General features: G+C 37.8%; 5 protein-coding genes across 10 annotated transcripts; 3 read left to right on the top strand and 2 right to left on the bottom strand.

Annotated features, from left to right (window-relative positions):
- Window positions 1-253: 253 nt before the first annotated feature.
- Window positions 254-4,182, bottom strand: mtfr2 (mitochondrial fission regulator 2). Of its 3 annotated transcripts, none has more exons than XM_057363499.1 (8): window positions 4,137-4,182; window positions 3,672-3,821; window positions 3,459-3,563; window positions 2,845-2,969; window positions 2,500-2,717; window positions 2,082-2,373; window positions 1,690-1,873; window positions 254-882 (listed from the first exon to the last, which is right to left on the bottom strand). In XM_057363499.1, exons 2-8 carry the CDS (start codon window positions 3,741-3,743, stop codon window positions 838-840), a joined length of 1,041 nt encoding a protein of 346 aa, XP_057219482.1. In that variant the 5' UTR covers window positions 3,744-3,821; window positions 4,137-4,182; the 3' UTR covers window positions 254-837. The 3 variants fall into 3 exon arrangements, with proteins under 3 accessions (XP_057219482.1, XP_057219481.1, XP_057219483.1); XM_057363498.1 differs by having other exon boundaries at window positions 4,064-4,177; XM_057363500.1 differs by having other exon boundaries at window positions 4,123-4,140.
- A 113-nt stretch (window positions 4,183-4,295) lies between these two features.
- Window positions 4,296-6,522, top strand: armc1l (armadillo repeat containing 1, like). 2 transcript variants are annotated; one of them, XM_057363504.1, is made up of 7 exons: window positions 4,296-4,350; window positions 4,791-4,955; window positions 5,059-5,150; window positions 5,235-5,424; window positions 5,537-5,653; window positions 5,757-5,831; window positions 5,960-6,522. In XM_057363504.1, the coding sequence occupies exons 2-7, from the start codon at window positions 4,803-4,805 to the stop codon at window positions 6,149-6,151; spliced, it is 819 nt and encodes a 272-aa protein (XP_057219487.1). In that variant the 5' UTR covers window positions 4,296-4,350; window positions 4,791-4,802; the 3' UTR covers window positions 6,152-6,522. The 2 variants fall into 2 exon arrangements, with proteins under 2 accessions (XP_057219487.1, XP_057219488.1); XM_057363505.1 differs by lacking the exon at window positions 4,296-4,350 and adding an exon at window positions 4,357-4,468.
- Window positions 6,523-6,645: 123 nt separating this feature from the next.
- Window positions 6,646-15,031, bottom strand: nlrp12l (NLR family pyrin domain containing 12-like). Of its 3 annotated transcripts, none has more exons than XM_057363448.1 (13): window positions 14,940-15,031; window positions 12,862-12,969; window positions 12,444-12,608; window positions 10,559-12,361; window positions 10,189-10,362; window positions 9,538-9,711; window positions 9,258-9,431; window positions 8,984-9,157; window positions 8,724-8,897; window positions 8,265-8,438; window positions 8,015-8,188; window positions 7,667-7,840; window positions 6,646-7,579 (listed from the first exon to the last, which is right to left on the bottom strand). In XM_057363448.1, exons 3-13 carry the CDS (start codon window positions 12,521-12,523, stop codon window positions 7,570-7,572), a joined length of 3,285 nt encoding a protein of 1,094 aa, XP_057219431.1. In that variant the 5' UTR covers window positions 12,524-12,608; window positions 12,862-12,969; window positions 14,940-15,031; the 3' UTR covers window positions 6,646-7,569. The 3 variants fall into 3 exon arrangements, 2 of the variants coding, with proteins under 2 accessions (XP_057219431.1, XP_057219432.1); XM_057363449.1 differs by having other exon boundaries at window positions 14,928-15,005; XR_008965159.1 differs by lacking the exons at window positions 6,646-7,579; window positions 7,667-7,840 and having other exon boundaries at window positions 8,073-8,188; window positions 8,265-8,358.
- A 513-nt stretch (window positions 15,032-15,544) lies between these two features.
- Window positions 15,545-17,608, top strand: si:dkey-126g1.9 (uncharacterized). The gene is made up of 2 exons (XM_057363518.1): window positions 15,545-15,940; window positions 16,859-17,608. Exons 1-2 carry the CDS (start codon window positions 15,674-15,676, stop codon window positions 16,994-16,996), a joined length of 405 nt encoding a protein of 134 aa, XP_057219501.1. The 5' UTR covers window positions 15,545-15,673; the 3' UTR covers window positions 16,997-17,608.
- Window positions 17,609-17,757: 149 nt separating this feature from the next.
- On the top strand, window positions 17,758-20,811 carry nemp1 (nuclear envelope integral membrane protein 1). The gene is made up of 9 exons (XM_057363492.1): window positions 17,758-17,892; window positions 18,074-18,195; window positions 18,271-18,490; window positions 18,673-18,745; window positions 18,878-18,971; window positions 19,169-19,283; window positions 19,418-19,643; window positions 19,732-19,899; window positions 20,052-20,811. The coding sequence occupies exons 1-9, from the start codon at window positions 17,784-17,786 to the stop codon at window positions 20,263-20,265; spliced, it is 1,341 nt and encodes a 446-aa protein (XP_057219475.1). The 5' UTR covers window positions 17,758-17,783; the 3' UTR covers window positions 20,266-20,811.
- The last annotated feature ends 5,800 nt before the right edge of the window (window positions 20,812-26,611 follow it).

The following is a 26,611-nucleotide window of genomic DNA, read 5'->3' as shown; positions in this document are numbered from 1 at the left end:
ACGCGCTGGGCGAGATAACAACAGAGTAAACAGCACGGTAAATAAAGGCTGTTGGGTCAGGGTCAAAGGTATTTTAACACTGCAAATGCACATAGCTTTTAAAAAAAAGCAATTCACGATCAGTTCATTTTAAACCCTACATTCAATCAATGTTCAGATTATTCTGTCAAATAAGTGTAGAAAAAACATATAGATAGCCATATAGTTAAAAATGTAAGTTAGATGGTCAAGACATGATTCATGTAGACAACAGTATTTTGTAAAGCTTAGCCTTTGTTTATTGCTTTTGAAAGCGAGACTTCATTAGCACTTTGTAGAAGATGAAAACAGCAGAACAGGTATCATCAATCTAATCTTTAAACGTAAAGCTCACTGTTACACAAACAGTTATTCAGATAACCTTTGTTAGTTGAACCAAGCTTCGTAAAATTATCAGTATATAAAAACACAAAAAAGCGCAGCTGTACAGTATTGCATAGATGAGCATCTGAGTGCCAGGTGACTGACAGAAGCTGATTGTGGAAGGTTATGACAACATGAGTACTGTCATTCTGTATCGCTGCTCATAATAACAACGCTGCTATTAACCATTGACAATCACAATTAACATGTATAAATAAAAATAAAAAAGCATGTAAAAATGTACGATCCCTGCATAAAAATGCTCTAAAACGTGCACAGTGTTCTCCGATAGATGCCCAGATTTAGACACTAAAATTTAAAAGAGAGAAGTTTAAGAAAAAAAACGACAAGAAAAGAGAGACACAGAGAGAAAGATTCCTTGGTCACAGCAGTCCATAACACAAGTGTGTTCCAGGTCAACTTTAAGGTCAAGGGTCAAAGGTGAATACGTCCCTGGCTGCGCCTGGTGTGATGGACGATCTGTAAACCAACACAATACTGAAGTCACAACAGCACACAATGCCCTCACAATATCAAACAACATTTCCAACTAAACTGCATGGCAAAGTGTGCACAAATCTAACTACAAACAGCCAGCAAGGGAAGAAAACATCTTGCAAGCATAAAGGTGTAGGTGTACATGTAAATGGTGTAAAACGGTGTCAAACGGTGACCCTGCTGAGGGGATTCAACATGGTTTTAAACTTGTGGTGGCTGCACAGGAAACTGTGGTGAAATGTTGCCCCCTGCTGGTCTACATGTGGCATTATACATTTTACGGATAATCATGCTTTCTCTGTTACAAATAAGCAAGCGATGTTGGATTTTTTTTCACTCCCTCTTGTCATTTCAAACCTGTATGACTTTCCTTTGCAGAACGCAAAAGAATATATTGAGAATATTTTGAAAAATGTTGGTAACACAACGGCGGGACCCATTCACTTTCATTGGTTTTGTGTCCATACAATAGAAGTGAATGGGTACCACAATTGTTCAGTTACCAACATTCTCCAAATAAAATATCTTCTTTTGTGTTCTGCAGAAGAAAGAAAGTCATGCAGGTTTGAAGTGACAAGAGGGCGAATACATGATGACAGAACTTTCATTTTTGGGAGAATTATCACTTTAACAGTCTGATATATTTACTAACATCAAAAGAACACTTTCATTCATATACACTTTCCATTTAAAGTCCATTCCAGCGATCAGTGCTGTTTACATGTTTATGACACAAGCCTGATCTATCTCTTTTTACTACTGTCAACAGTAAAGGAAGAAGGCACCTACTCGGGGTGTGTCAGGACTGCCGAATGGAGAGAGTTCAGTCGATCGGTTCTCTTTGCCGAACGAATCGTCTCTCTGTCTGTGTGCAAACTTTCGTTTCAGTGCCTCAGCGATGAGAGCCGCTGGGTCAGACGAGCATGTTACGCCTTTACTTCTCCGCCTTCTTACTGGTGTTCCACCTGGAGACCTAAAAACACAGAATAACATAACATTATAATTAACCTAAGATTTTTAGTAGTGAGCACATTTAGCAATGTTTCAGAATGGCAACAATAATGTTACAGATCTACTGTGTCGGTTCCAGCCCTACAGTGTTTTACCATTAAAAAACTTTAAAGAAATTAAATAGCAATATCAAGCAATTGACCGTTATGATGTTTCCAGTATAAGCATACCTCTCCACAGTACGGAGTTTGACCTGATTCAGGTCCCTCAGCACCTCCAACATAGAGGGCAGCGCGGCAGGTGCTGCATCCACAGAGGGCCCCATCTGTTCGGCCTTTTCTTGTTTCGCTGCTTGTCTCTGTCGGATTACCTCTCTCACAGACACCTCCCTGGAGTTACCCACAGACGGAGGAGGAAGTGGAGGTGGTGGAGGAGGGGGACACATCGGAGTGGAAGTGAGGATGGGAGTTCGTAGAGGAGTAGAGCATGGGGTGCTGAGATCAGCTGAAAGAGGGGCGGGGCCTGAGACAGATGAGTGACATATGTACAGAGGTATTAAAAGTGTACAATCTGATCTCTGGGAATTGGGTCTTTGGTTTTGCAACAACCTGCCGGTTATATTAATGCCAGACTGAGAACAAACAGTACCTGCTGGAGCTGTGACTATCATTGCGATCTGTGCCCGTAGTCTCTGTAGTTCCTCCTCTAGAGCGGAGATCTTCAGCAGGGCCTCTGGCTGGGCGCCCTGCCCCGGCACCCTGCCTCCTCTCTCAGCATGCACGGACACTGGCAATGACCGTTCAGACCTGACTGAAGGAATCTCAAAATCTTGCTGTATGCAGTATTTCTTAAGTGGGGCAGCGTTCCTGCATAAACATGGCATGTAAATATACAAAAAACAATTTATCTGTGTTTTAATACACAGCACTTGAAAACTGGATGAAGCAAATTGGACAATTTTTAAAAGACAATTTTATTCTAACATCTGACTACCTGAATTTAGTGTGGCTCTCCCCTTCATCTTCCACCAGCCAAAGCACATCGGCGAAGGTGGGAATAGCAGGAGTATCTATTGAAACATCAATATGGCCATGTCTATTGAATGTCTGCAGAGGAATCTGAAAGAGTCAGAAGTCATTACGATGCACTTAGTTTTGAGACTTTTAAGTGCTTCCCTCCATTTCAATTAAGACCATGTGTATACATGCATGTAATGGATACAAATGTATAAATTACTGTTACAAAATTGGCATAATAGTCTTCAATACTTGTATCCGACATAGGGTTCAAAAGCACATAAAGAGTCAACAAAAATGCAAATAAAAAGTCTTAGAATTCTAAAAATACTTTCTTACATTTTATGAATGAATAAATAAAGAACGATTCAGTGACATAAAATGTTTATACTTCAAATCAAACGAGCAAACTCGTTTTAACTGCAAAATCAAAACAAATCATTATTAGTTATGGTTTGTAATCTGTAATAAAAATGCAATATAGAAGTACTTTCACTAGAGGTTTTTGATCACACTTTCATGCCGTGATATGCACAATCATAGAATAGCAAAAACTGCAGCTGATTTACATGAAAAATACACTTTGTTAACCTGAAAGCCCAGACGGGGGTAAGGAGAGAGAGGAAGGTTTGTCCCAATCATACGGACTAGGCTGCGGTACTGTCCACACAGGGTACTGTCCCATACTGGAACCAGCTGCAACAACATCGGATGCATTCGAAAATTCATTGTAAAGATCATATTAATTTAACATTTTTGCTAATAATAATGATTGCACATCCAAATAATTTCAACACATGTTACCATGTCGCCCGGCACTCCAAAGTATTCCAGCACACATCTGAGCAGATCAACGATGTCCTCCAGCAGAGACATAATCCACACTGGATTTCTGCTGACAGACCAACCAACACACACTGCAGCAAACTCTCGTCTCCACCGTCTCCACGTGACCTAAGAGAGCAAATCATCTGCATTGAATTTTTAAACTGCAAAAAAAGCGGTATACGGTAACATTTAAATAACAGTTACATGACATTCGCAGCATCAGATGTCACTTATGATCTGCTATAAATTAGTTGTATATCCGTATTACATAATCAGACGCTAGTAACGGTCCTACCATTGAGTACATCATACACGTATTTCATCAATATACACAATCGTACAACGTATGCTATTATTAAGTTACACACCAATGTATTATAGTTATAAAATGCTGTTTATATTTATAAATAAGATAAAAAATAAACACAATATCCGCTTCACCCTCCGCAACACGTTCTCCCTGCAGGTAAACTCAAATAAAGCTCTTTGCGTGAGGACGTTTGTGATTGGCCGAGAGAAGAGCACTGGCGCCTGTAGCCAATCATCTTCAGGAATTTAGAAACGTCATCAGAGGTCGTCGACCAATCAGTTCGTTCGAGAGTAAACTGTGGGAAATTTTGTATTTGAGCGTGAGCTGTAAAGGGCGAGTATAGAGGTGGGTTTATTTAATGATTTAATCAAAATATTCCACGATATAAGAAAAAACGGCACGGTTTGGTATCGACAATGAGGTTTTAAAGAAGAATAGTCGATTCTTCGACAACTGTAATGTTGTAAGTTGCCCCAAAACGGACACTAGAATCAAAGCTATCATGCTAACAACGTTTCTGTATCAGGAACTCTGTAAGGAGCTCGCGGTGGTTCGATGTCAACAGATTTTAGACTATCGTTAATAGTATTTTCCGTTAAATGTAGTTGGACAACTAAGGTTGGGGTTGTATATTTGCAATGCTGTTTGTTTTACGTCTTATTTTAAAATGTGTTTTTTTTTATAAATGACAAGATAAGAAAAAAATGGGTCATGTAACAGTTTTTAAAGTGTTTTATCGGTTTAATTTGTTTCTAAAAAAATTCCACATTCTTCGTTTTTTTTAGATAACCACAAGGATGATGGACGCCTTGTCAGTAGTCACGCAGCTGCGGGACTTGGCATCAGAACCACAAAACCGGGAGGTGATAGTTCAGGACCAGGGCTGCCTTCCTGGACTAGTGCTGTTCCTGGACCACAAAGACCCTCAAGTGCTTTTTGCCACCCTTCAGGTACACAGACCTGATTTTCAGTGTACATTTTTATGTAACCGATAGAGGGCTATGATAGTAAATCCATATGTTACTAAAATAATAAAATGTACCGTTTCTGCAGACGCTGAGGTACTTGGCCGAATCACCCCGAAACATCAACACTATGAAAAATGAGCTTGGCATGATGGTGAGCCTGGAGACACTGATGGAGAGGTATGTAAATCGAAAGGTTGTTTATTCTCGATCTTCTTCTCAGTTGTTACATTCCATTTATTTTTTCCATTTGTGTTTATGAAGGACTGGCCTAACAACTGAAATCACAGACCTTGCAAAAGAGGTGCATGGCGTGTTGACTGCTAGACCACATAGACAGGCTTTTCAGACTCCGAATCAACAGACGAAGACAAACAAACCACAGTTTTTCATCAACAGCTCCAACAAGAAAGCAAAATCGGTTACTCTTCATATACAAGGCTTAGATGGTGTGGTAGGTGCCACGTGAAGCTTTTACATACATTTCTAGATAATACAGGATCCATCAAACATTTGTAATAAGTTCTGGTTTTCTCATGGTTAAAAACATGTGGTGATGTTGACAGGATCAGAGAGGTATGTGTGAAGAGGCACTTTTAAAAGTAAAAGGTGTCATCAGCTTCACATTCCAGATGGCTTTGAAGAGATGCACCGTCCGCATCCGTGCTGATCTGCCCACCGAGGTACGCGCAGCTTCTGTGTGCTATATTCTGCTTTCTGTAAGAAGAGTCTGATCATAAAAATACAAAAATTTAATGACTAATAACCAAATATTCTTTTGTCCAGAGTCTGGCAACTGCCATTGCTTCCACAGAGGTGCTTTCAGCTCAGCAGGTGGTGAAAAATGAAAGCGGGAAAGAGGTGGGTGTGAATGTTGCTAAATGTGTTAAGTTTGTACATAAATGTAAGAATGATAATTCAGATCGCAACAGTTTTTGTTTGTCCTGCAAACAGTTTTGATGTTTCATAAAATGTATTGTTGTGTACAGGTTCTCATCCCACTCAGCACTTCTGGCACAAAGGTAGAAGAAAATCACCACCTGCCCGATTACCTGCCAGAGGAGGAGAGTCCTGAGAAAGATTTGGACCGCGCCATATCTCGTACTGGTGCTAAACAGGACCCTGGTGGAAGCTGGCTCAACACAGCAGCTAGTTTCCTTACTAAAACCTTCTACTGGTAATGCATGGGTTTTGTAATAATTATAGTTTGGACCTCAACTGTTTAAAGAAAGAACAACTTGGATCACTATCAGAACTTGAAGCACAGAGGAATTGCTATTCAGTTCATGTGAACATGCTACCTTTTATCAAAAGCATGCTTCCACATGCAAGCTGTATACAACTCTGTATTAAAAGCTGTTTATTGTTGTACATTTTATTTGTTCACCAAAATAGGTCTTTCACTTCCTCCCTTTCAGTGATTTGACTGTCTGTTTCTGTGTTGTCTGTATTTCCTTTCCACTTCTGTAAATATTTTGTTGTTTTAAGTGGAAAGTATTGAAAACAAAAGAAAACACATTTGATGCTATGATCTGTGGGAAATAAATAAAAAGTTGTACAGATCCTTGATTTACTTATTTACTTTCTAATTCCAGTATGTCTATATGCATTTTCAAAAAGAAATTTTTCGTGACAGAAACTGCTTTTAATTAGATCAGTGCTGTCAAATGTTTATTCGTAACGAATAAGAAGCAGCTTGTGGTTTGATATTGTAGAATTATTTTTACCATAACAATTTATTACAGTCTTCTCTGTTCTGATCTGATTTCATACAATAATATTTTCTACTATGCAGTCAATTATGTCCCAGCAATGTCAGTTATTAAAATGTTCCAAATATCTTTGTGAACAAAGAAATTGTTACAGATTTTAAACAACTTGAGGGTGAGTAAATGATTTTCATTTTGGGGTGGAGTATCGCTTTAAACAGTAGTAGTCTTTATAATTGCCTAAAATTAGACAAGATCCAATTCTGAGAAATCTGTGAAGTCATTTTCAAGTTAGTAATTTGTAAATCCAGCCAAACACAACCCTGCCCTTTGTTTTAAAAACAATTAACCAAGTTGAAAGGCTTTGTCAAGCTCCTCTACCTAACCGGAACATAATACTGTGTACAATATAGAATCTATGAATTAATCATAGTATTTTACTTGTTCAGTCCTGCACACATTGCATGACTAAAGTGAAAGAAGATGTAACGCCAAGTAAACACATATATGTACAATATTTATATGTGTACACACCAACAGAAAGTGAAAAGTGTTGACAGTATAGCTAATGAATCACCTCTAACCTTTTCAGGATTTAAAATGTTGAAAATCTCTTGAAATATATGCTATGTGTAGATCTTTTGCATCAACAACAGGATCACCAGATCACTGCATTAATTTACTGCTGAATATGTGATGGAAGAATATAATAAATTAGCATAAATATTCAAACAATATAAAAATAAAAGGTTTCATCTAAATGTGTCCTTTGGCAATTACAAGAAAATGAACAGTCATATTTCACCATTTCTGTAACATTGGGTATCTCAGCAATCTGCTAAACGTTCATGAAATGTTGATGCATGCTGTGGTATCCACTGATCTGTTCATTAATACAAACTAGAAGAAAAAATAAGATGTATTAGGTATACAGCCACATCAACAAAGCATGTCTGTCTAAATATCTGAAGAGCTTCTTCAACTTACATCAGTTTCTCAAGTTTATGCTCTGGATTGTCCAGTAAAACGGATAAAGGTCTGACGGCTGAATCTGTAAGATTGTTTTCACTCAGGTCCAGCTCTATTACATGTGACTGATTAGATCTCAGGGCAGAGCCTAAACCTGTGCAACCTTCCCCTGTGATCCCACAGTTACACAGCCTATAAAGAAAAATATTACACATAAACCATTTTTATGAAATGGAAAGAGACCCAGACTAATCAAATCAATGAAATGGATTTCAGGAAAAATGCAATATACAATTTCAATGCAATTCATGTAGGATTCAATTGATTTTATGAATTCTTGAAAGTTTTATAGATATAAATAATTACCTCAAAATCTCTATCTGACAGTGTGCATTTTCTAATCCACCACAAAGGATTTTTACTCCCAGATCTTGCAGATTATTTCCCCCCAAATTCAGTTCTTTAAGACTTGAGGATCTTTCTCCAAGAATTGCAGCCAGTGGATCACAGCAGTCTATAGTCAAACCACACTGACTCAAACTAAAAAGAAACATTGTTCATTTTACATACTGATATGTTCAAATGTATTGATAAAAGTTATTTTTACAAAACTTACTCTAACTTCATGATCTTGGTGCTGTGGTTCCTCAGCACAGGAGAGAGGAGCTTTAGCCCTGTGTCTGTGAGAACATTATTACTCATCTCCAGCTCTGTCAGATAAAAGGGGTTTAACTTAAGAGCTGCTGCGAGAACAGCACAACCTTCCTTTGTGACTCCACTTTCCCCCAAACTGTTGTGAAAGATTTTTATCAGGCATTTTTCAAAATAAACCTTCAATCTATATTGTGTTTCTGTAGTTTAACTGCTATGTTTTGCATTAGCAATGTGAAGGTCATGGATTTAAGTGAACACTTACATACTCATAAAAAATGTATAGCTTCCAAGAATGCATTTAAATAAATGCATTTGCAAAATGCATAAATGTACTTAACTCTCATTTTAAGAAGCCATTTCAAGATTCGACAGTAAATCATTTCAAATGAAAATCTTTCATTATCTCAAAGCTTCAGCTCACCGCAGCGTCTCTAGCCTACAGCTGGATTTCTCCACTACTTCAGAAAGTCTTGCCAGTCCGGAATCTTTTATGAGGTTATGTCTCAGGTCTAGCTCTCTTAGTGAAACAGGGTTTAAAACCAGTGCAGAGGCCAAGTCAGAAATACCTATCTCCGTGATCTCACACAATGCCAATCTGAAAAAAAACAAGAAACACTGTATATCTCAGGATCCATAAAATGTCATTGTACACAATTTAAACAGAGATTTCAAACCCCATACCTCAAAACAGCCAGTTGACAATTTGGGCTTCTAAATCCATTTGAGAGCATTTTTATTCCACTGTCGTGTATAGCATTGCCGCTCAAGTCTAGAGCTTTCAGAGTAGAGAAGTTGGACATCATGGCTGAAGCCAAAGCTTGGCAAGTTTTCTCAGTGAGCAAACCATAACTTAGCCTAAATTCAGAAGATATAAATGTTATAATAACATATACTGTATCTCATTGATCATTTCTTACATTTTTTTCAATTCAAAGCCAAAAAATGAGATTCTTACCAAAGCGTTTCCAGCTTGGAGAGTGGATTTTGTATCACAGCAGACAACTTCTCCACACCATCATCTCCTGGATTATTCCAATGAAGATCAAGTTCTCTCATGTGATATGGGTTGGCCTGCAGAGCTGAGGCAATTGCAAAACTGCTATTGGGTGTGACTCTGCAGTCCTTCAGTCTATGAGTAATCACATTTATTATGACGACAAAACAATTGATTTAGAATTGCTGTTCGTATGTGCCATACCTATGCTATGAGAGAAAACATCTATGATGCACCCTACCTCATTATCTCAAGCTTACAGTGTGGATTCCCGAGGTAACTTGCTAAAATCTTAATACCCGCTTCTCTGAGACTGTTTTCACTCAGGTCCAGCACTCTAAGGTTTGGAAGATTTGGAAGTAGTCCTGACTGGAGTATGGAACAGCCTCGTGGAGTGATTCTGCAGTATGACAGCCTGAGGAAACAGTAACATGTCACGTGAATCCCAGAAGCTTCACAAATTCTAATGATGTTTAGTGACGCTATTGGGTCAATGAACCAATGTGAAGTAAATGTGTTGATGAAATTACAAAGCTGTTCTAAATTGAAGAAGTTCAAACTAAAACGATTACAACATCTGAATCTTGTGATGTGCATGTGAAGAACACAAACATGATAAATATGGTAAACACATTAGGATTTGAAGTGATAGTTCACCAAATATAACATTTTTGTCATCATTTATTCACCCTCATGTTGTTCAAAACCTGTAGGACTTTCTATCTTCTGTGGAACACAAAAGAAGATATTTTAAGAAATGTCCGAGTGGTTTTGTGTCCATTCAATGGAAGCCAATTTTGAGTATATCCCTTTAAATGAGACATGAAGACATTAAAGCAAACTTTAAAAGACTGAATTCTGTCTTAACCAGTAACTTGAGCAAGTACTTTACCTTAGTTCCTCTAATTTACACTGTTTGTTTTTTAGGCCAGCTGTCAAAAGCTCCAGGCCTTTGTCTTCTATGGAGTTACTGCACAGATCCAGCACTCGTACATTTGAAGTGCTCGAGTTCACAGCGGAGGCAAGAGCTCTGCAACATCTCATGGTAAGTCCACAGTTATCCAGTCTGAAATAAAATTATTAGGTCATAATATTCACATTAAAATGAATTTTCATAATACGAAATATATATGTATACAATGCACAAATGTTTACAAATGCTTAAATGTAGACGTAAATTTACAGTAGAATACACTGGCCCTGTAAGGTTGAATATAAACTGTTGTAGAAAAAACAGAAGGTAACGTAAGAATGAAACTCACAAAGCACATTTTGAAGTTTTGACCACCGGCAGCAATCTAGTAAGACCTTCGTCTGTTCTAATATACTTCTTTAGATCAAAAACATCCAGCTTCTCCTCAGACGTCAATAACACAAAGACCAATGCGGACCATTGGGCTGGGGAAAGTTTTGAAAAATGCCCTGAGCTCAGAAAGCGCTGAACCTCTTTGACCAGAGAAAGTTCGTTCAGTTCATTCAGACAGTGAAAGAGATTGATAGACTTTTCCGGCAACGAGGTGTCTTCTATCATCTTCTTGATGTATTCAACAGTCTCCTCTACGCTGTGAGATGTTGTGCTTGTGCTACCACCTCGGGACACTAAGCTTTGTAAAATGCTCTGATTGGACTCCAACGACAGGCCCAAAAGGAAACGGAGGAAAAGGTCCAGGTGTCCGGTTTCGCTCTGGAGGGCCTGATCGATGGCGCTCTTATGCAAATCAAACACTGTGGCCTCTGTAAGATCAGTCACATTGTGGTCTTTATGATCGAGAACGTCGTGACAGTTGATCTTAAACATGAAATACACAAACAAAGCTGCCAAAAACTCCTGAATGCTCAGATGGATGAAGCAGTAGACTTTATTTTGGGTCAGCGCTGATTCCTCTCTGAAGATCTGAGAGCACACACCCGAGTAGACAACAGCCTCTTTCACATCAATCCCACAAGCCATCAGGTCTTCTTCGTAGAATATTAGATTTCCCTTTACAAGCTGTTGAAAAGCAAGTTTGCCTAGTTTTAAAATCATGTCCTCATCATTCGGTTCTGGGTTGTAAGAGTATCTCATGTTTTTAGCTCTGGTTTGGATGAGAAGAAAGTGGATGTACATTTGAGTTAGCGTCTTGGGGATTTCTCCGTCCTCTGCTACGTTTAACATTCTCTCAAGGACAGTCGCCGACAGCAAACAGAAGACCGGGATGTGGCACATAATGTACAGACTTCTCGATGACTTCAAGTGTGTGATGATTCGTCCAGTGAGGTGTTTATCACTGATGCTCTTGTAGAGGTACTCCTCCTTCTGTGGGTCATTAAACCCTCGAACTTCAGTCACCAGGTCAATATACTCGAGAGGGATCTGACTGGCGGCCGCTGGACGAGATGTTATCCAGATCAGGGCATCAGGAAGCAGGGACTTATTGATAAGATTTGTCAGCAAGACCTCAATAGATGTTGCCACTTTTGGGTTGCCCAGTCTTCCGTTCTTGTGGAAGTCCAGAGGAAAGCGACATTCATCCAGACCGTCAAAGATGAAGAGAACTTTGTGCCTTTCGTGAATGTCTCTGCAGTCCATTTTGAAATGCTGGAGAAGCTCAACCAAGCTTAACTGTTTCCCTCTCATGAGGTTCAGCTCTCGAAACGGAATTGGGTAAATAAACGTAATTTCCTGATTGGCTTTTTCTTCCGCCCAATCCAGGATGAATTTCTGCACCGAGATAGTTTTGCCGATGCCAGCCACTCCCTTCGTCAGTACACATTTGATGGCTTTGGGTTCATTTGGTGAGGGTTTAAAAATGTTGTTGCATTTGACTGAAACGTCCACTGCGGTTTGTCTCCTCAATGCAGTTTCGATCTGTCTCACTTCATGCTCTTTATTGACAATATCACTTTCCCCCTCAGTGATGTAAAGCTCTGTGAAGATGTCGTTGAGCAACGTGGGATGCGTCTGTCTAGACAAGTCATGGTGAAAGCATTGAAATTTGATTTTCAGTTTGGATTTGTATTCTTGCTGATGCTCCACGGCTGATTTGAAATGGACTGATGTGTCAATAGCATTTTCCTCATGATACCTTTAAAACAGACAATGATAAGATGCATGTGTTAAACAAGAAATCAGAAGATATTAAAGTAAACTTTGTGTGGGTGTCTTACAATTTCTCATTGGTCGAGTTTTCAGGTTGGAAAAAAATTGGTTCGGTCATTGATGCTTCACTTTTCGTTTGATGGACCATTTGGCTTGATTTGTTACCTGGACTTGGAAAATATGGATACTTATCTACTGCATGCAGCAAAAATATATGATCTCACAAGATCTTCCTGAAAACAATGCAGAAAAACGTCTTTACTTTCAATAGGAGTTATTTGGGCTGAGACTATTGTTATTATTATTATCATCATTTTTTTTATCTTGATAATAGAGAAAGAAGTTCCTTTTTCAAATCAGTGAGGTCCACTTAAAAAAATATGACTTTGTTGTTGATTCTTTTGGCCTTGAATGATGGAAAAACCTTTTTAGAAACTTGTTCTTTCATCAAATGTGATGTAGAGCACATAAACAGACATGTCTTACCATTGAGCCCCTGAGTGCCTGAAAGATTGATAAAAATGCAGAGCATCTAATCACATATTTATTAGTTAAAGTATCAGTGATGTCTTCTCAGAGTTCAACAGCTTAGACCTGCACACACAGATGTAATGAAGCATATTGTAGGTCATTCAACTTGTTTCAATTGAAAATATGTCAACACAAGAAATAAAACTCGTCATATCATTCAGTTGCATATTGACAAAAGTTCTCTGTTTAGTATTCAATTCTACTCTTTGAGGAAAATAAAGAACAGCATAACCACTGGACTCGGTTGTAGTATTTCATATCCTCAGCTCAACATGTTTAGAAGAGTGCAAGAGCAGTTCTTTATTTAGTTCCAGTAGTAGATAATACAGAGAATAAATAATAAAGATAATAAAGACTTCTAACAGGATTTATTCGAAAAGCAGGGGTGGTACTTACCACAACCAAACAAAAACATACAATGGGAGATAAAAGATGGCGAAAACCCAAAAGGTATGTAAAGAACTCATTTGACACGATAAAATGTGACCCTGGATCACAAAACCAGTCTTAAGTAGCACGGGAACATTTTTAGTAAAAGACAAAAATACATTGTGTGGGTCAAAATTATCGATTTTTCTTTCATGCCAAAAATCATTAGGCTATTAAGTAAAGATCATGTTCCATTAAGATATTTTGTAAATTTCCTACCTTAAATATATAAAAACTTTATTTTTGTGAGTGGATGGTCTGCCACAGTGCCCCTGATTAACAACTTCAAAGGCAATTTTCTCAATATTTTGATTTTTCTGCGCTCTCAGATTCCTGAGTTTTAAACGGTTGTATCTCAGCCAGATATTGTCCTATTCTAACAACTCACATATCTATAGAAAGTTTATTTATTCAGCTTTCAGATTATGTAAAAATCTCAATTTCGAAAAATTTACCCATAAGACTTGTTTTGTTGTCCAGGGTCACAAATAAAGAATTCACAACACACCTGGGCAATCACAGGAGATTAACAAAATGTGACTCTGGCTAAAAATACACAGCGATATAACAAACAAACAAACAAATAGAATAAATAAACTCTAACTATGAACTACTTGACTTTCATTTGAGAATTCTTAGTTGGAAACAGACCTCTAATTAAAACTAATAACCACATTTGTCAGCAGGCTAAATGTATACTGGGATTTAGAATAATCTATAAATACTTTGTGATAAATAATGTGATGTTCCAGTTTTACAAAATTCAGCAACAGAATGAGGAACTATTATGTTGAGGGAAGTTGCACAGTTTCTTGCATTCACTTTTTTGTTTGAAAAGATGTTTAAAGACAATGTTTTTCTGGTTAAATTATTTTATGGCCTAGTGACCTAATTACACTATTCTGATGGAACAGCCACATAATCCTTTACACTGAGAGCTCTGTAACAGTTACAGAGATAAAACTACAGTATGTAGGCCTAATTTATTATTAATTGTTTGGGAATATCACCATATATCAAAAGGTTATGAGCATTTAAACATGTTAGAGATTAAATGCATATCTATACAATTGAATGAAATGATGATGGTTTTGACACATAAAAAGTGATCAACAATAAAAAAAACAGCATCACATGCATCTGTCTTGACCATTTGACAATAACACAGCCTGTTGAGACACACCCAGTTATTAGGTAAATTTCAACAGATTGCCTTTTTACAAAATGATGAAAATATATAAATGTAAGTATAGAAAAAAAATAGAATTAAAATCCAAACATGTTTCCTATAACCCACTATTTCATTCTTCTCTTTATTACTTTATTATTGAACCCTTCTCAGTTTTGGTCCAGTGATTCTTGTGATACAAATTTAAAGGGTGTCTGTGAGTAAAAAACGATTATTGTATGGATTATAATACCAGAGATTACATGTAATAGTTTATTGGAGTCATAGCAGCTAGCCAACACAACATAAGCAGATATTAAAATGATCATTGATTGTACATTTAAATCATATCAATACTTAATAATTAAATGTATTTAATATAATTTCAATCGTAAAGTATAATTTAAAAATAATTAACCCTTACCCAAATACTTACAAACAACTCAATACTCCAAATCAGCGCTCAATCTACTGTAGTTTCGTTTCAGTCAGTTGACGTTCGCTGCCTGCTGTCAATACAAACGTCATCATAAGGGGCGAGGCTCGCTCAGCTACTCACAGATCTTGTTCTGTTCTTGTTTTCAAAGTGTAAAGTTGACAGAGGTTTTCCCAAAACAGACACAATTATTCGATTGTATACTAATATTAATGTTTAAATATATACGTGCAACGTGCATGTGCTGAAAATGCGGCAATGTTAAAAAATGATAAAAATCCCTTTAGGCCTATAAGGACAATTAAAACCGATTCCTGTACGTAGTGTGTGTTTTTTTCTGTGGGATTTAAAGGTGTTCTATTGGTTCCCATCCGCCAGGTGACGTCCCACAAAAAGAAGAACACAACATACAGTAACCTAACCAGTAAGACCCACATACATAGGCCTATAGTTTCAGAATTTATACAATTCGCATTATAAATCCATTAAATATTCTGTGATATCCTTTAGTAGGTCGGACCTGCTAGAGGTTAGCATTTTGTTTAATTTGCAAATAAGTTAACATCAAGTTAACAAATTAGTTAACAGAAAAATATGTTACATGACTTGAAGTTACCCGGACGCTCCCCGTGGTGTGATCCTAATGTCTGCCAAGTCCAAACGCTGCGTTTTGCACAGGATGTGCGTATGAAGTCTGAGAGTTTAATCAGACAGCCAGAGATCAGATTCATGTCATGAAGCCGAAGTCTCTCTTCTGTGCTCCTGTCTTTGGCCACTCTGATCGATTCAATCGTAACGCCGTCAGTGGCAGATACAGGCGGCATGTCGATACCGGTGTTTCAGACCAGAGTCTCGCTCAACCGGAGGGGGAGGCCGAAGATGTGCGACTCACTTTTCTGCCGGAGAGATCCTACGAGCCCTTAGTGGAAGAAGGCAACCAACAAAAAATAAAGCAGGAAAAGAAGGCCAAAAAGAAAGAAAAATATAAGAAATACAGAAAGGTAGGAGAGATGTTTGGATTTGTAACATAATTAGGCTGTTTTTGCTTTTCTGGTCTTGGTTGACCAACATTTAAAAAATCGAACCACTATTTCTGCAAAAATAATATTGTTACTATTGTAAAAGCATAATGTTATGGTGTTGTTATTGATCAAAATTAATATGGACTCCTACATATAATAGTTTTCTGAAACTGTATCATGTTTATAAAAAACTGTTTTATAAACAATGTATAATAAGTATTCTGGCAGAAGCTATGTTACTTATAGGGTATGCTTTTGTTTTAAACGTCCTTTAATTTCACAGGTTCTATAAACCATCAGATTATGTTTTACAGTAAGACTATGCGAAAGGCCTAATTATCTGTACATTGGATTGACACAACAAGGCCACATAGTCAAACATTTCTTTGTATTATTTTGGGAGGAAAGGGGCTGTTCAAGTCACTTGCTGTGTTCCATTCTTATAGTGCAGAAATTTCCTTCCATCAGATAAACAGGTTCATCCTGTTTTGGTCTGTTTTCATAGAGAGAGGGAGCCAAAGTATTTAAATGTAGTCATTTTAACAGCATAAACAGTTGTTTACAGTGTCCGTGAATAAGCTTAATATTTAACCCAGCTGTGGTATATTAAACCACTTGAAATCTTGTATCAATCAGCCTCTTTGGAATAATTCCATCATTGTCTTATTCATTACATAATACTATTGCAAATCAGATTTTTAAATCCCATTGTGAAATTATTTTGACACAAAATGTCCTCTAGAATTCTCACACTGTTTGTTTTTATTATACAGTTCTATTTTATATCAGCCTGTTTCAATTATGATGCATGGTAAAAGTTAGCAAATTCATCACATGTGTCTGTTGGGTTATAATGTTTGATTGTTGATATTAATATTTTCAACATTTGTCCCACAGAACATAGGAAAGGCTCTTCGCTACAGTTGGAAATGTCTGATGTTGGGGCTGCAGAATGTCTCTGTGGGATACTCCACCCCGCTTTCCGCTGCTGCAACAATGGTTCCAGATTTTCACCCGGGAGCAGCTTGGGGTTGAGAGAACCCCCAGTGACCAGATTTGTACATCGATGACGGCTAAACCTGGACATGTTAATTTAGCATTTTCAGATAATTATACTGTATTTTTCTGCCCTGGGCTGCCTCTCAATCTGGAAATTACTACATAAATCTGCTCTTTGGCTCTGTTTTAACATGCAGGTTCCCTACAGATTGAGAGGATGATGAGATGCATCTCATTTTGCAAAATTCAGAGGTTTTCTGAATGTATAAAATAAAGTTTCTTGTATTGTATGACTATGGAAATAAGTTATTGTATTGTATAGGCCTATAACAACAGGGGAATAAAGGGTAAAAAATTCCACTGATATAAAAGAGGATTTGCCTGAGTTAGAAGAAAAATTGTATGTTATAAGCAAGGGCTGTATAAAAAGTGTTTAATGTACTGGGAGCATTAAGTAAATTAGAACCACAAGAGGAAAAGACCAGTTGGCATAGACCCAAAAAGCTGTTGCGCCAAAATCGTTTGATAAGGCCAGTAAACCAGAAATGGCAGTCATGATTGTGACAAGATAAAAATGAATTTACATAAATCTGTATGTTTTATACCTGTGTGCTATGTTAAAAAACTGTGTAATAAAACCCATCAACTTTCTTACATTACAACATTGTATTTGTTTTGTTTAAAATGACTAGTGTTTATTGATGTTTTTATTGGAGGTTTAATCGCTTGTGTATGCCGACATCCTCCAGCACAACAGGAGGCGCTGTTCATAACTGAAGTCTAGTCGGTCACTGCTACCGTCGAGAGAAGCCGAGTGGACATCATGGCGGGATTAATGAAATCTCAAAATGGCTTTAACATCGAAACTGTCAGAGTCAAGTTAATTTTAACTGCCGTGGTTTTTTGTCTTCAGTTTGTTCAACAGACGTCAGGTAAGCATTGGTAAAACAGATTTAGCCATTATAGGCGTTTATATCTGGCTTGAAGTTGTTTGGGAAGTTATAAAAGCTAAGTGTTGTTAGCGTACTATTGTTCGAATAATTGAGTTAATCACACTTTAATTATTAAATTGCAAATAATTGAAGTTATGGATTTTTAAAAAAACATTTGTAGGTACCCTTCGTCCAATCATAGACGTTAAAGATGGACAAGAGATTAAAATTCAAGGAGCTCAACATTTTTGTTATTATAACCCCATTTTACCTGGATGGAAGGAAACATGGACTAGAATACAGGTATTACACGATATTTACTATGACTGTCAGTGTAAACAGTGTGGATTATTGATGAGAGACATGTTTGTTTGACAGGTGAGAGTATGGAGCACTAAAATGCTGAAGGTAACAGTGGTTAAAGATGAACTGGACCTGCAGGAGCTCGAGCATTTCAGCATCTGGCAGCTCGTGCAGTACTTCATCCGTGAACAGACCAACGAGACCACCGTGAGCATCAGTCTCTTTAACAACAAGACCTGTTTCCGCGTGGACCCCTCGGACTCATACACATTTTATACAGTACACCCCAGTCGACGTGAGTTGAAAGAAACTTTACATTAAGAGGGTAAAAATGCATTGATTTATCGATGTGACAATGACAATAACTGTCTACATATATTTTCGTTTTCGTATTCCTGGCACTCCTTCAGTTTACAGTACATAACACAGTCTTCATGCTCCAAAATATTTGATTTGACATTATTCATCCTCTTATAGATTTTGACATCTGCCTTTTTTTGGTGTTTCTGGCTGGAGTGCTGCTATTCTTCTTTGCAGACATGCTCAGCAGGTAAAAAAACAGTGTATTCACTTTAAAATCTGTTTTGTTTTAATGCAGCAGTTGGAGATCTGGATGGAGTCACAGCTTTAGTTATACATGAACATCTTTCTATGCTCTTTCTCTCTTTTATCTGTCTCATAGGAGTCAAGTGTTCTTCTACTCTGCGGGCATGAGCACTGGCATGATTGCCTCCCTAATCATCGCTGTCTACGTCATTGGCCGCTTTTTACCAAAGGTTAGGATCCATGTTGTTCTGCAGTGTGTACTAAACATTCTTCTCTTCTACCACCAGACACCTCAGGATTTTGGCATGGCCATTTAGGTTTCTGAAACATAACTACAACTGTCTAGTTTATGCTTGTTACATTTAAGTCTATAGGAAATCATAAAAACAGTTGAAATCATCTTGATGTGTGTTTCTTTGGCCTGTAGAAAAGCCCTGTCTATGTGCTGATAATGGGAGGCTGGTCTTTTTCTCTTTACATCATCCAACTGGTGTTCCGCAATCTGCAGCTAATTCTTAGAGAGCACTGGCATCTGGCTATTGGTAAGAGACAACCTTTAAAAAACTGAGACCTATTTAACCTTGGAAAAGTTTTTCTTGTTAACAATGTTTTTCCCCACTGCAATGTTGGTTGTGTATGTAAACAGATTTTTTTGTCTTCACGTGTATATGTTTAGGTTATGCCACTGTCATCGGGTTTGTCAGTTTTGCAGTGTGTTATCGCTATGGCCCTCTCGTGGAGGAGCGAAGTATCAACATCCTGTCCTGGACGCTGCAGATATTTGGACTTCTCTTCATCTATGCTGGAATTCAGGTTCAGCAAGTAGCTTTTGCTATTATGCTGGCTGCGCTCTGCTCCAAGAACCTGGACTACCCTTTAACAATGGCCCTCACATTGTATAGGTAATGGTTCTCTTAATTAGTATTTGAATGATCTGAGTATTGATCAAGTACAAGCTGAACGATATAGTTGCTTTTTCATATGGTAAAGGAAACTTAAGCCAAGGAAGCCAGAGCCACGACGTCTGCTGACTGAAGAGGAGTATCAGAGACAAGGGGAGGCAGAGACTCAAAAAGCTCTAGAGGAGCTCAGAAATAACTGCAGCAGTCCAGAGTTCAACACCTGGAAGACTGTGTCTAGACTCCAGTCTCCTAAAAGGTTTACTATAAGATATTGTAGACACAAATACAGTGTTTAAAATACATTACTTCAAAGTGATTTATTAGAGAAACAATGACAGGAATAACAAACACAATTCGTGTTGACTTGTGTTAACGGTGCTCTCACTTACTTTTCTCTCATTTGCACAGGTTTGCTGACTTCATCGAGGGCTCTCCTCATCTGCTGTCCAATGAGGTTTCTGTTCATACCCAGGAGTACGGACTGGATGGATCGTTCTTTGAAGATGAGCTGTTTTCCACCGATGAAGAAGAAAACCAGGAGGAGGATGGATGGGAAACAAATGATGATGTAAAGCCAGAAGTAGTATCTCCACGATGGAACAATACACGGGTGGTAAAATGATGCTGTTGGAAAGCATTCGAATGAAGCATTTAGGCAGATCAAGTCTGTTCGTGTGAAATGCTTACTGTTTATCTGTAGGCAACGAACGGAGCTTTACACTCTTGACTGCAAAGCCAAACACCTGCTTGCACATGATTTTCGTCATTATGATCTACGGATGATTAACAGAAACGACAGAGCGCAGGCTATCCCAACCAATGTTATGTGATTGATGAGAATGGCCAACATTTAATTTTCTTTTTCTTGACCAGAATTTGTATTTATTTTTTATTTTAATCTTTGATTCTTAAAAGAAATCCTATGGGAGGGGACTGTGAAAGCTGGTTTTTGCCTTGTTACATTGATTGTATTTTATGTACTGTATTTTAGGATTTGTTTTGGATTGTTTGTTTTGTTTTTATGTTAAAATAAGGCCCAGGAACATGCTTGTCAATATCAATCAAACCACAATACTGAGGTTGAAAGACTTTTAGGGGCTGTCGACGGGAGCCAAGAGTTTAGTTTATTTTTGTATGAATGAGCAATAAAAGCAGAATTGTTACTGTGTTTTGAAACATTTTAGTTTTGTTTCACAAGCTAACACCCCCATTAAATTTTAAAATTGTTATATCTTTTTGCAGCCACACGGTGGCAACATAAAACCATAAAGGCCTTACAATATGCTGTGCTTGTATTAAAGGTGCGGTGTGTCATTTTTTTGAGGAACTATTGACAGAAATGCAATATAATATACATAACTATGTCTTCAGAGGTGTATAAAGACCTTACATAATGAAGCATGTTTTATTACCTTAGAACGAGTTAATTCTATCTACACATACCTTGGGTCCCTTGGCATGGAATTGGCAACGTTGTCTCTACAGTAGCCCTAAGCGGACAAATTGCTCTACAGAGCGTTTCATAAATAGGTTATCTCTTTCGGCAAAGCGAAGACGTGACAACCCATCAGTGGTGTAAAGTATTGGAGTAAATGTAATTCGTTACTGTACTGAAGTATCTTTTTGGCTACTTTGTAGTTGTACTGAGTATTAAAGATATTAGCAACTTTACTCTCTACTTAACTACATTTTTGAACAAGTATATGTACTCTTTACTCCACTACATTTGTAATGACTAATGCAATTACGCATTACATTTTGCATGGCACCTATCTTTTTTTTGCAGCAGTTTATTTTTTGCTACAGAATCATTCATATAAGGGCATTGAAGGTACTTCTTGTGAATTTTGCCCTGACTTCTTTATGTGAATACGAGTGCATTATCAGGTAGTTGACAATCGCTGGCATTGACTTTTTAATTTTACCTAACATTATTTTATTTATCCGTTATATTGAAGAGACCTTTTTGAAGAATGTTGGCTTACTTATGAGCAGTTGAGCTTAAATGAGACTTGGGTGTTTGTAATAGATGTAGGTTATGGTGTCGGCCATGATTTGTTGCAATTTTGAGGTGTTCAGTCTTATTATGATTTAAGAAAATAAATGCGATTGCTCACTTCACAAATCAACTGTTTCTAGTTTTTCACTGACGTGTCTCTTAAGTGTTGAGGACTAGTGCTGCTTTGAGCCTACATTCAGTATGAGTAAAATACTCAAGTACTGTTAAAATCAGATACTCGAAGACTTTTACTTTAGTCGTTTTGGAATTGGTGACTTGTAACTTGTAATGGAGTAATTTTCACTGCAAGGTATCTGTACTTTTACTTAAGTATGGTTTTCAGGTACTCTTTACACCTCTGCAACCCATGCTTTTCAATCAGCATACTATCTGTCCTAATAGTATTGAAAAGTAGAATTCGTATGTCCCAAATCATAGTATGTTGAAAATAGTATTCCAAAGATTCCCGGATGGTCTACTACTGGTAGAAATTCGAAGTGCAGAATAATGCACACTCTTAACGGCTGATATTACCCGCCACTCACTGCGAGTAGGCAGGGTTTAGTGGCGTAAGTATAAGTAGACGAATTGGAACGCAGGGAACATCTTTGTTCTGTGCTTCGAAAGGGAGGAGTGGAGTGAGCCGTTGGTTGGAATTTGCAACCTTGCTGCTAGATGCTGCTAAAGTTCATACATGGTCTTGTTTTGTGGTCGATGTCGGACAACAGAGGAATAAAGTTAATTATGCCATTACTACTTTTCCCTGGTTGTCCCTCTGTTGTCTGTTGTTGATCACGGAATGGGACCGGGTTGGACCTGCACGGTTTCGGCGGGTGGGGCTTCCTGGGTCGCGGCTCGTGGGCTCTCCCTGTTCTTCGTGGACGTTGCTCGGTGGCTTTGGTCGGGGTCACTGAGTGCAGCTATAACACGTCAGAGGAGATCTGGGCCCAGTTGCATAAAGCACCTTAAGTTTTTCCCTTAAGTATGACACTTAAGGGGTGATTTTCCTTTACCAAAGACAATAGGAGAATAACTTAAGTAAAACTTAAGGTATACTTAAGGACACACTTAAGGGAAAATTACACTTAAGGTGCTTTATGCAACCGGGCCCTGGCCCTCCCGGCTGAGCCTGGTTTCTCCCGAGGTTTTTTTTCTCCATTATTCAGCATTGGAGTTTGGGTTCCTCGCCACAGCAGAGCAGTGCAGTGTTGGCTTGCTCACCGGGAGACTGCATTTATTTATTTATTTATTCATTTATTTATTAGATATTATTTATTATAATGATCTTGCTTGGTCTATAAACACCATGCACTGTGCTGTGTTTTACCTTTCTGTGTTTTTCTTATTTGCTCCTGTAAAGCTGCTTTGGAACAATGCACATTGTGAAAAGCGCTATATAAATAAAATTTAATTGAATTGAATACACTGGACCTTTAAGATCGAAGGTTCCTCATAGTTTAATGCACTTCTTTAAGAGAGAGATGAGGGGCAGTTTCCAAACGGCGGCTGTGTCTCATTCAGCTCCCTTGTTCAGTAGTCAGCCCACTGACCAGGGAGTCAGCCATTTTAAGGGGTGGCTCATTCGCAAGATCCATCCAGTGGACTGAAACGTTCGTTCCCTAAAAATTCCCACAATACACTGCTAAAACCAGAGAGCATCGATGCTCCCTGTGTTCCTTTACCGGAAATCACGTGACAAGTTTTGAAGACGTTTGACCGAAATTGCACGAGCCAACTCAATGAACTTCACGAAACGCGACAGAACCTTTGAAATGACAAACACTTATTTTATGTTATGTGTAAACAAACGTTGCTAGACAGGCAGGCCTATACTGATTCACGATCTCGGGAGCAAGGGAGCTGATCGAGACACAGGGGGCATTTATGCGCCCTTGAAGGGCCCTTCGAGAAGGGGACGCCATTTGTAGGGGTGTTCCAAACTAAAGTGTACACCCAGAGGTGTAAAGAGTACCTGAAAACCATACTTGAGTAAAAGTACAGATAGAAGTGAGTTCCGTTTGTAATCACGTGATCCTGGATTACGAGTTCTCGCGACGCATTTTGAAGCGGGATTTCGTCGTTACCTACAACACAATAATTTAGTTTGTATGTGTTTTACACGATTTTTTCAGTGATAAATATGATTTAAGATGGATAAAATATAGTATAAGATAATTTAGTTTATAGGAAAGTATGTTTAATATGTTTTAGCTACTTGTTCCTTTATCATATATTTCCTTTTTAAATACCAAGTGGAGTGAAAAACAAGGTGAAATAAGACATAATTAGACAATATTCAACAAGAAATATTAAATGTATTGTTTATTTTGAACAACTGAGTGCTGGATTCAGAGTGCACGTGCGGCGTTGTCAAGGTAACATTTCGCCAGATTCCCTTAATTGTGAAGGGAGTTCCAACCGCATAATGCGAGAGACAGTAATGCCCTATACCCTTCAAACAGTTCACTTCAAGGGCTCAGCCCTTCGAAGGGAGTAATGCATAGGGATGCTCAGTTCCGTTTGGAAAATGCCCAAGGACTGATTTATAAGACGGTTTCCTGTGAGCTGATTAAGCAAGGACATAAAAGCTGTGTCTCGTTTCGTTAGGCTGCGTCCTTGTGTCCTCCATGGGTATCATCCTCTAAAGGATGCGGTATACGGAGGATTCTCAATTTAGAATTAAACGAGACATCCTTCGTAGGACATACTGGCAGAAAAGGAAACGGGAAGTACCACGTTGCTATGACAACACGTCGCACTCGCACACCTGTCAAATTAATTAAAATGATTTCTACACGATTTAAGAGGTAAAAAGTTGGTTACTTTCTACCCTAAACAATGCCAAAAGAGTTAAACAAATATACAATTTTTGCCTTACTGTTTCAAAACGTTTAAAAATTACTAAACACGTGTAAACCTATTTATTACATATGCCTGCTAAGATTAGAAAAACGTGACACAAATTGTAAACTGTTAACATTTAAACACCACATATGTGACCCTGGACAACATAACCAGTCTTATGGGTCAATTTTCCAAAATTGAGATTTTTACATAATCTGATAGATGAATGAATAAGCTTTCTATTGATGTATGAGTTGTTAGAATAGGACAATATCTGGCTGAGATACAACCGTTTAAAACTCAGGAATCTGAGAGCGCAAAAAAATCTAAATATTGAGAAAATTGCCTTTGAAGTTGTTAATCAGGGGCACTGTGGCAGGCCATCCACTCACAAAAATAAAGTTTTTATATATTTAAGGTAGGAAATTTACAAAATATCTTCATGGAACATGATCTTTACTTAATGTCCTAATGATTTTTGGCATAAAAGAAATTGTGACCGATAATTTTGACCCACACAGTGTATTTTTGTCTTTTACTAAAAATGTTCCCGTGCTACTTAAGACTGGTTTTGTGATCCAGGGTCACATATGTGACCCTGGACAACAAAACCAGTTTTATGGGTCAATTTTTCGAAATTGAGATTTTTACATAATCTGAAAGCTGAATAAATAAACTTTCTATAGATATATGAGTTGTTAGTTAATAGGACAATATCTGGCTGAGATACAACAGTTTAAAACTCATGAATCTGAGAGCGCAAACAAATTAAAATATTGAGAAAATTGCCTTTGAAGTTGTTAATCAGGGGCACTGTGGCAGGCCATCCACTCACAAAAATAAAGTTTTTATATATTTAAGGTAAGAAATTTACAAAATATCTTCATGGAACATGATCTTTACTTAATATCCTAATGATTTTTGGCATAAAAGAAAAATCGATAATTTTGACCTACACAATGTATTTTTGTCTTTTACTAAAAATGTTCCCGTGCTACTTAAGACTGATTTTGTGATCCAGGGTCACATATTTGATTGAATGTGCAGCTGTTGCCGTATAATAATGGCAACAGCTATTCAAATAACAGACGTTGGCCGACGCAAAGAATTGTGGGTTATCTGTAGCAACGAAGGATACAGCTCATGTATCCTCCAAATTTCTGTCAAAGAAGGTCGCATTTGAAGGGTGTCTCTGGAGAGTCCTACCTGATTTTATGAAACGAGACAGCCTCGATGACGTAGCAGCCTTCGAATGAGACCTCTGGAGGACGCAGCCTTACGAAATGAGACACAGCCAATGACAGTTTTTTTTTTGTGAACGAAAGAAATGAAACTCAAATGAGTAATGAAAGATTGAGATCTGTGCTCTGTCTCAAAATCCCCCATCAGCACCGTGATATGATTTCATACTGATACACTTTGTCTATACATGTCTCGGAACATTTAGATATCTGTTGGTGTTTTTAATCTTTTAGATATTTAAAACTGCATATCAGATCTTACAAGAGTTTCATTTGGGCAAATGATGACCATAAAAACCTTTTGGTACCTAAATGCTTCAAATCTGTGTTTTTCGACAACCGTAAAAACATTTTATGTTTTCTTTATCAAATGAATTAGACTCGAATGATAGGAACCTCCAGTACTGTTTTATAACCATCCCAGGTAGTTTTTTTTAAAGAATTTGAAAGAATACATAACATAGCAGTGGCTCTCACCTTCGTGTTTTATTCTGAAATGCCGTAAAATGAGTTGGTGTCTCCAACATGTTGACTAATAGTGTATGTCTGGGTAAAATCAAATGTGAGTCACTCCTTTTCTGAGTAAATAAGCCTGTAAAGCACACGGTTATATCCACAGTAGTCAGCAGAGTAGGACGTAGTTCCTAATGAACCGCTGTTTAACAGCTAATCACCTCTTGGTCATCTTTATACAAATGATGTGGTTTGCTTGACCTTCACTGCTAAATAGGCCTTTCTGATGACATGCATGAACAGGAACTGCAAGAAAGCAGAATTGGGGAAACATTTTATACTTGTAACAGCATCTCTAGAGTAATCACCTCAGCTTTTGGTTTTCGATCCACTGACTTTGAAAAGCATCCACAGCCGTGGGCGAGTGATAA

Source organism: Triplophysa rosa, linkage group LG21, assembly GCF_024868665.1.
Source record: "Triplophysa rosa linkage group LG21, Trosa_1v2, whole genome shotgun sequence".
Classification (NCBI taxonomy): domain Eukaryota; kingdom Metazoa; phylum Chordata; class Actinopteri; order Cypriniformes; family Nemacheilidae; genus Triplophysa; species Triplophysa rosa.
Note: the sequence above shows the minus strand (reverse complement) of the source record. Positions and strands in the feature narration are given on the sequence as shown.

Excerpts from the sequence above, each read along its gene's own strand:
- mtfr2 (XM_057363499.1), bottom strand. The coding sequence starts at position 3,743 with ATGTCTCTGCTGGAGGACATCGTTGATCTGCTCAGATGTGTGCTGGAA. Across the intron at positions 3,564-3,671 it reads TTGGAGTGCCGGGCGACATG|CTGGTTCCAGTATGGGACAG; the intron begins GTAACATGTGTT and ends ATGTTGTTGCAG. Across the intron at positions 2,718-2,844 it reads GAGAGCCACACTAAATTCAG|GAACGCTGCCCCACTTAAGA; the intron begins GTAGTCAGATGT and ends ATGTTTATGCAG.
- nlrp12l (XM_057363448.1), bottom strand. The coding sequence starts at position 12,523 with ATGGTCCATCAAACGAAAAGTGAAGCATCAATGACCGAACCAATTTTT. Across the intron at positions 12,362-12,443 it reads AACTCGACCAATGAGAAATT|GTATCATGAGGAAAATGCTA; the intron begins GTAAGACACCCA and ends TCTGTTTTAAAG. Across the intron at positions 8,439-8,723 it reads TGTAGGCTAGAGACGCTGCG|TTTGGGGGAAAGTGGAGTCA; the intron begins GTGAGCTGAAGC and ends CTTTCACAACAG.
- armc1l (XM_057363504.1), top strand. The coding sequence starts at position 4,803 with ATGATGGACGCCTTGTCAGTAGTCACGCAGCTGCGGGACTTGGCATCA. Across the intron at positions 5,425-5,536 it reads TACAAGGCTTAGATGGTGTG|GATCAGAGAGGTATGTGTGA; the intron begins GTAGGTGCCACG and ends TGATGTTGACAG. Across the intron at positions 5,832-5,959 it reads AAAATGAAAGCGGGAAAGAG|GTTCTCATCCCACTCAGCAC; the intron begins GTGGGTGTGAAT and ends TGTTGTGTACAG.
- nemp1 (XM_057363492.1), top strand. The coding sequence starts at position 17,784 with ATGGCGGGATTAATGAAATCTCAAAATGGCTTTAACATCGAAACTGTC. Across the intron at positions 17,893-18,073 it reads GTTTGTTCAACAGACGTCAG|GTACCCTTCGTCCAATCATA; the intron begins GTAAGCATTGGT and ends AAACATTTGTAG. Across the intron at positions 18,196-18,270 it reads AAACATGGACTAGAATACAG|GTGAGAGTATGGAGCACTAA; the intron begins GTATTACACGAT and ends TTTGTTTGACAG.
- si:dkey-126g1.9 (XM_057363518.1), top strand. The coding sequence starts at position 15,674 with ATGAAGCCGAAGTCTCTCTTCTGTGCTCCTGTCTTTGGCCACTCTGAT. Across the intron at positions 15,941-16,858 it reads AATATAAGAAATACAGAAAG|AACATAGGAAAGGCTCTTCG; the intron begins GTAGGAGAGATG and ends TTTGTCCCACAG.